Genomic DNA, 8,124 nt, shown 5'->3' with positions numbered 1-8,124 from the left:
ACAACATGAGCAATCATAGCGAACTGCGGAATATTCCAATTTAGCATAACGTATGGACATTTGAACATGCACCCCTAACTTGTAGGAGACATTGGCATTAAAATAGCACAAAAATCAGTCAACAAGGAAAATGACGGAAGCACTTTTTTCATTAGAAAACAGAAGGAGATTGTATCAGCATGCCATCTATCACGCTTTATGACTGTTAGTTTGATTTCTTGGATACGAGGCTTTGATCACTGCTTTCATCTCTTTCGTTTGTTTCTTCTGCCTTTCATTGAGAATGCAGGGTTTTCTTCTTGATGTATATTTATTTGTTCATCTTTTCCAGTTAAGTTTAGTTGTGACTTCAGCGCCATGTTTCCACGCTCCCTCTTCTCTGTGTTCACGTATGGTTTCTGCTGCCTTTCAAAATTATATATGTACATGTGCATGTGTGTGCATATATGTACGCGTATGTATGTATGTGTGTACGTACATGTGGGCCCCTAATTGGTGATGCAGGATTGATGTTCCTGCTTGGGCTGCTGCTGTATCCAGCTGGCTGGGGCACTCGGAGAGTGCACACAGTGTGCGGGCCACACTCGGAGCCCTTCATGCTGGGAGGCTGCTCTTTAGGTAAGAGCATGGCACGGGGGCAATTCGCCCTGCAACTGTGCAGGGAAGACGCACCTTTCGCATGTGAAATGTGAAGATGGTGCAGTTTAACATACTCCGGGAAGCTCATCCTTGAAAGCCTACATTCCAATGTGACATCCCCTGTCAGAGGATCATCAATGGGCCACATTTCTACACATTTAGACATTTGTGGTGTTAATTTCATCCAGACGTAGGATATCTTAAAATCTTCACTATTTTTTGCCATTAGTTCTCATGTGTAGCGCACAGTAGTGTTCTTGCTTTGACTGTAAACACATTTTGTTTATGCAAGGTGTTTAACATAAATTGAACCAAGCTTCTTAAGAGGACTGTCTACCGCTCGGAACATTTCTGTGAATTGGCGTGGGAATGAGCAGATTGTGTGTCACATTGATGGAAACAGGCGTGTGCTGTTATTCTATTAAAAGGGAATTGTATTTTTAATTTGGCATTAAAAGAGGTCTAAAAGTGACGTGTGGTGTCACTTGACGGTGAAATAGCGTAAACATAACTGTGTACCGTCACTTGACCTAAAACCTGCGCATGACAAGTTATTTTGCTTACATACATTGCTTGAGATTGTACTTCGTGCTTCTGCTAACTTTTTTTTTTGCATCGTAGAGTAATTTTTCTCATTTCCAGCTAGCACGTATAGAAAAGTGGTGCTGCTCCCATGCAGACGAATGGAGTTATGAGTCAATGGGTCCTCAAGTGTGCCCTCTCAGCATGATGATGCATGCCAGTGCTGCCAGAGGGAAGCAGTGCAAGGATCGAAAATGGTCACATTTAAGATGTGCCAACGTCTTCACAAGTGGGTACTCATTACTACAATGGGCACACAAGATCGTTGCACAAAAGGCTTGGATTTTGGCACCAATTCCATCAGAAACAGACTACACAGACTGCACCTATAGGAAACACTGAAAAAAAAAGAAGAAAACCGATGACTTACGCAACCAAGTAAGCGTTGAGGACAGCTGTTAGGGTCATAATCTCAGTGTTTAATAAAAAGTAACCATTCCTGTGGAAACCTTATGCGCTTTCCATTTCTCACTTTTTCCGGCATAACATTTTCATTGCACCCACTAGTCAGTGATGTAGGTGCCTGCACACAGTTTCAAGAGGAGTCTATGCACATTGAAAAAGCCTGTTTCAAAAATTGTGGTCCCTTCCCAAACAGACCATTGCATGTTTAGATACATTGAGAGGTGCAATTTCTATTGCACTACAAAATACTAGAAGGTCTTTGAGAAACAAGAGACATTTCCCTTGAGTGGTATTGATGGGTGAATATGGATAACAGCATATTGTTCACAGTGGTCTCCAGCAGCTTCTTTGTTGCAATGTACTATGTATTACGATGTACAATGTATTATGCCAACGGAAGGATCATGCCTCGCAGTGATAAAACAAGTGTGATTTTATTCCTCAGGCAGGAAGTTATACCGTTAACATGGCAGAGAAAGCTGCATGAGGCATGAGGCAATGGTTTGATGATACATTATAATGCAATGCGTTCACATTCTGCTTTGGCCTCACATAAATATCCACACCTTAGTACTTGCCAAATACATCCTGCTTTGTGCAAAGTAAGGCCACCTGCTTAAAGTGGCCCTGGCTTTGGTCTATGTATTGTCGCAATCAGCTGTTACGCATAGTGTAAGTAGCTTAAAGTGAGTGAGCTGGTTAATTGCTGACATGCAAAACTTTGTGGAGCAGTAGGCAAGGACAGAGCAAGAGGAACAAAGGCACTGTACTTCCAACTAAGTTTATTTGAAATGATGCTGCTTATTGAAATATTGAAGCTGAATTGCTGTAAATGTGTTTTTCTGTCAGAATACTAATTGAGAAGCACTTCCGTGAAGGACTTGTATGAATCCTAAAAGAAGTTAACTTCTGAGTAACAAAACATGCCCGGTTCACTACCCTTTTCATCGAGAGGATTTGGATTTAATGTGAGAGAACTGGGACACATTGCATGGCTGTACTTGACACTGTGTGTGGATACCAAGCATGAACTGCAATCACTTGGCCTTTCACGTCATGCAGAACCCTTGGGAGCCTTGACTCGATGTAGTTGATTGGTGATCAATCAATCTATTAGGTCTAACTTCCCAGAGCGACACAGAGCTTAGGCGAGATGACATAGTGAGCCCTCCAAATTAGTTTCAATTCGCTAGCATCCTCAAATGTTCAGAAAGCATTGCATACAAGTGTTTCCACATTCCACTGAAATGTGGCCACCATGTCCAGTAACCTTGAGCTCACACTTGGCAGCAGATTTAAGTTCATTCTAATATTAATTTCAAACACAATAAAGCAAACTGCACAGAAATTATCCCAAATAAATATTGGCACGTGTGCCTGTTTATCGAATGATCGTGTTTCATCGTCTAACCAATATCGCTTGGCACAGGACGCACTTGCATGTATCGGAAGTTTCTGGAATGTTATCGATGGTTCTACCTGCTTGCTGTCTGTTGTCGCCGAACTCTGTAATCTGATTGCATGTATGCATGAAGTGAATGGCATAGAACTTTCTTGAAAACATGCGGGCACCAGCGATTACTCTGGAATGTTTGATGGCTCATGTATAAAATCTGATGTGCTTGACCCGCTGATAAGATTTTCAATGATCGCCGAGTGTGTTCGCCGCTATCATTGTTCTTTGAGTGTAGCCTGCTTTTAAGGGCACAAGTACGCCCAATAAAACGCTAGTTTCGTTAATCAAAGTTTTGCTGCCTTCTTCACTGTCACTACTACGTCACGCTGCAAATGAAGACACAGTCTAGCACTTTAGGTAAAGCACTTGTTGAATTACTGTGCATGCCAACATTGTATGTCGATAATTAGTGCAAGCCCTAGGGAGCAAAAAAAAAAAGAAACTTTTTTATAACGAATCTTGTAGCATCATTCTTAATCAATAATTTGCTATAAATAAGACACGGTTATTCTTCTGGGTCTTTTTTTACCACTCAAAGTATGACTACCATACATTTGCATTTGCTAGTGGAGTTGGCAATGACTTGATCTGGGTCTCTGCAATGTTACGTAACATTTGGCACATGATATTGATTGATTGACTCGCGAGGCTTTGAAACACCTGAAAGCAACATTGGGATGCCGTACTCTCCTGTTTAATGCTGATAACCAGGAGATCTTTAATGCACGACGATCTTTAATGTACCTAACTCTAAATGCGCAAGTGTTCTTGCATTCTACCTGCATTAAAAATGCAGCCGCCATGGCCTGCAATTGAGCCCATGACCTTGTACTAAGTGTTAGAATGCCGTGGCTACCGATTCACTGTGGCAAGTTTGGCACAGATGCGGCATCACTGTCTGATATATTTCCAATCATGTCCGATGTTGCGCCTACATAAAACGGTGAAGGGGAAATGCAGTTTTTTTGGGCATGCGTTCACCCCTTCTGTGCTGCCAATGTAATAGGGCAGAGTATGTTCAGTGCTGTCTTTAATGCGTGCAACAAGCTTTGCCATCTTTGCAAAAGGGTTTTCAAAGATGGTGCAAAACCACGCTGCAAAATGAAGCGTGTGCAACAATTTGCCAAATATCGGAGTCATGTGATTTACCGAATATTGCTTTCCTGTGAGCAGTGCATCAGTGACAGACATCTCAAGCATGCATACTCGCTAAAAGGTTCGCTTAGCGGCCATCTAACCGAACACTGCAAGAAATTAGCTGCAAGCCCACGCTTGATGAGTGTGCATGTTTAGGCAAGTACTACATTGAACAACACGAATGCAAAATTGTTGAAGCCTTCACCATCCATAAGAGTGGTGAAAATTGTGTGAGCATATCTTCACTATCACTACACTACATCTACCTTGCATATGACATCGCTCTGTTAACAGTGATATTTTATGTCCTTGTTTGTTTCCTTCTACTGATTGCATATACTTCTAATACAGTGGAAGCTCGTTGATACGATCCTGCTACGTACGATTTCCCGGTGCCAACGTTCACGATTGAGAACACAAAAAAGACCTAATTGAATTACGCTTATTTTTTACCGGTTCATACATTCCCGGAAATCACAATCTTTCGCCACCAACGTTCAGTACATCGCGAAACTGCGATCGTGTGATATGTTTTCAGCTGTTAGATCCCATGTAAATAAGGAAAGGTTGGAGGCGTGCACAATCGAGAACAGTAGCCGCCTGCCATGGCAGCTTTACCGCAATACTCGCCTGCCTGTCCCGCGTAAAAACGCCAGCGCGTACTCAGTTTCTCATTCCGGTAACAAAAAGTCTTCTCCCAGGCCTTTGTACACCGCATTCACAGCTATCGCCACCAACCCATTGCAATAACCATCTTCACCTATCTATTTTACAGTGCACGGGGAGTAGTGCTGATGGAAGTGAACGGCACGCTTTTAGTAGGCAATAGCCCAAAAGCGCCACCATCCCTTGCTACAGGCGGCGTGATGTCAGCATCACATTTCGCTAATGCAGCATCGGGCGTAACCCACAAACTCGATTTAGTTTCGGTATCCCATCGCCGTCTTAAGACGCTGCAACATAGAAAAGCAACAAAACACGTCTCATGCCATGGGAACACCACCAGCTCGACGCGTGTCGGCGCATCGTGCCACAACGATTCGCGCAACGCTTCGCATTACATATATGTCTGGTACACTTTAGTCTGCGGTTTTTTAGCTACTTTGGATTGTACGTTTTCCATTTAGTACGTTCTCTCTCACATTTTTTGGCAATAATGTATGAATGAGTTTCTACTATATGTATTGATGTCTACAAGCAATAAAAATTGGTTGTTGTTAGCACCATGTTTGCCTACTCCCATTGTCATCCCATTTTTTAGCGTCCTTTCCTTTGAGTTTTGCAATGTATGAACCAGCCGAATTCAACACGCTACTGCAGAATGTGTGCTTAAATTTTACTTGCATTCTTTCCCAGGCTGGGCTTTCTACCTGGCCATTGGATCGACGCTCGTCACATTTGTCTGTTCGGTGCTGTCTGTCCAAGCTGAGGTTTCCACGTCGAGCGACAAAGTGCAGGACGAAATCCTCGAAGGGAAAAACCTCATCTGCTTGCTGTAGCTGCGCTGCCAGCACCAGTCCATCCCAGTCGCACGTCCCCCTTGCCGCACTGACAGCTTTCGCTAGGAATCTGTGAACGGACTGCACCGTCCCATTTGTGGCCAACTATCATTTGCTGGTACCTACTCTGTTTGGAAGTGAATGTTCTGGTTATTTTTCCCTTTTTTTTTACTTAATAGCTGGAGCTCGCATATTAAGTTGTCGCTTGTGGGCATGTCATATCTATCTTGTGGTGCTTTCACCGCCATGACAGTGCTTTACAAACTAACATTGCAGTCAACTCTATCCAAAAGACACCTTCTTATTGTGCAGTTGGTAACCACTGTGCTTCCTGCCGTGCATGCTTTGCCTTCAGGTGCAACCTCACAGCAGTGCAGATATCAATGCCATGAATTTGCAGCCAAAGTCAATATATGCATATAACCGATGACCCCACTTGGCAGTCAATAAAAATTGAATTTTCAGCGCAAAAATACTGCATACGCTGTCTGCAGGTAGTAATTTGGTAAAAACGCCAAAAACACCGCTGTGCAAAATGCTGTTGTTTATACTCATGCAGTGTCATTGATTTAGTCATTGATTTCACTTTTTTTGTGTGTGTATGTGTGCTGCAACTGAGTATTTTGTGGCTGTGGCAACTGATAACTTACTGCGACGGGACATTTTTTAAAAACTGTGCTAGACTGTGTTTTTGGGAGTGCATATATTGATTTTGTTGCTATCACTAGCTCTACCTGTCACGAGGTGGGTTTTTCGTACCTGCTCTGGATGTATCAATTAGATTTTTTTGTAGCTAGGAACCAGAAGATGTCACTGCGATGCCTATCTGCCTATGTTAGACGTTTGAAAAAAAAAAAGTGGGAATTGGAACCTTTGCACACTATACATGCAGTTAACTTTGCATTTCATCTTCAGCAGCTAATGTTACAATGCATTTTTTTTTTTGTTATCAACATAATGCCAAAAAGAATGACTGCAGTACGAGGATGTTGATTAGTGTTCGTTGTGATAGTTCTGTGTCGTCTAAACATCCGCAGAGCATTGTGGCTCTCACAACTTGTTTGATTGAAGCAATTGTTTTATGTTAATAGAATGTTTCCTGTACTCCAGTTTAGTATGCGAGTGAACCCAAGGGTGCAGCAGCATTACTTGTATTTTATGAAAATGCTTTTAGCATTGACACACGTGAAAGTGCAAGATCTTATTAAGCATTCTATGTGATGCTTCTTGCAGAATGTGCGCATTCAAGAAATTGTTGACTCTGGTGTTTCTAAGTGCAATCAAATTGCTTTCTTGTGGGCATGGGAAGCACATATCATATAGAGACCTTCGCATAAGCCTGTGCTGATGGCAATGCAGTAGCGAGGAATGTTTTAAGTCCTGAATGAAAGAGTGTATGCAGCTTCTTGCTTTCTTAAGCACATCTTCCCAGTCACTCAGGTCCTCCTTTCACGTTGACATTTTAAAAGTCTAACTGCGCGCAAGCTGTTTCAAACGTGGTCGTGAAGTGATGCGACTGCTTTAAGCGACTGCAGCAACATTGTACAAGGTCTTCCAGATCTAAGCTCTGAAGCAAACAGCTGTCAGCATCGTGCCGAAGAACAAATTTATTACTAATTTTGCATCTTGTTCTGCACCTCGCACCTGTTGAATGAGTGTTAGTTTTCAATACACATTGTTGAAAGAAAGAAAAATGTATAATGGATGACCACATCGAAATTGCCAAGGTCAGACTGTAAGTGTACTGCATGCATAGGAGTTTGGCGATGCGGCCTCAGATCTGTTCCTGTACACCTCGACTTGCATGTGAACATCTGCGTACATGCCAACGGTGTCTTTTCTAAGAGTACCGGCACAAGATTCCTTTTGAATTCTTTTCTTTCTCTGTAGCTATATACATAATCGTTTGTCAACACAGTGATAACGCTAAATAGCCTGAATTCCTCCTGCAGGCAATAAAAAAATCTGATTTATCATCCTTTAGCACAACCAGTTCAAAAGACGCACTGCGTGTTGCACAGCTGTGCAGCTTTGTGCCGTAGTGATTGGAGTGGTGATCGGACAGCATCGCAAACTACTGACGCACGCACCAGTCAGCCCAGTGTAGGGGTCACAGGCAAAAGTGTCCGACTGTGCCACTGAGAACTCAGCTTTCTGAACCGTATCCTTCCGTCATCCTTCCCTTTCATCTCTTTCAACACATGTTGGCCCTTCATGCAGGATTAGAGGTCACTTGTCATGGTGTCACCAGAAGTCGAAAACAGCTCAATGGTCAAATATTGCTCAGAACGGTTTAGAGCCCACTACATTCTCCCAGAGCTTTTCAACCACATCAATCGTGAAAGTCTTCATGTTTCTTTCTCTTTTTTTTTCATGCATCATACAAGCTTCCGTGTATTAAGGTCT

The 8,124-nt window shown here is 42.6% G+C and overlaps 1 protein-coding gene across 1 annotated transcript in view; it reads left to right on the top strand.

Annotated features, from left to right (window-relative positions):
* The window catches only part of LOC135919237 (LHFPL tetraspan subfamily member 2a protein), a 158,997-nt gene extending 151,303 nt beyond the window's left edge, over positions 1–7,694 (top strand). The window contains exons 4-5 of the mRNA XM_065452940.2: positions 505–618; positions 5,576–7,694. Of these exons, the coding sequence (XP_065309012.1) occupies positions 505–618; positions 5,576–5,718 (257 nt within the window). The 3' untranslated portion in view covers positions 5,719–7,694. The remainder of the gene's footprint in view (positions 1–504; positions 619–5,575) is intronic.
* Positions 7,695–8,124: the final 430 nt, after the last annotated feature.

The sequence above is a fragment of the Dermacentor albipictus genome, chromosome 4, assembly GCF_038994185.2.
Source record: "Dermacentor albipictus isolate Rhodes 1998 colony chromosome 4, USDA_Dalb.pri_finalv2, whole genome shotgun sequence".
Taxonomy (NCBI): Eukaryota; Metazoa; Arthropoda; class Arachnida; order Ixodida; family Ixodidae; genus Dermacentor; species Dermacentor albipictus.
The sequence above is the reverse complement of the archived record's forward strand: the minus strand, read 5'-3'. Positions and strand labels throughout refer to the sequence as shown.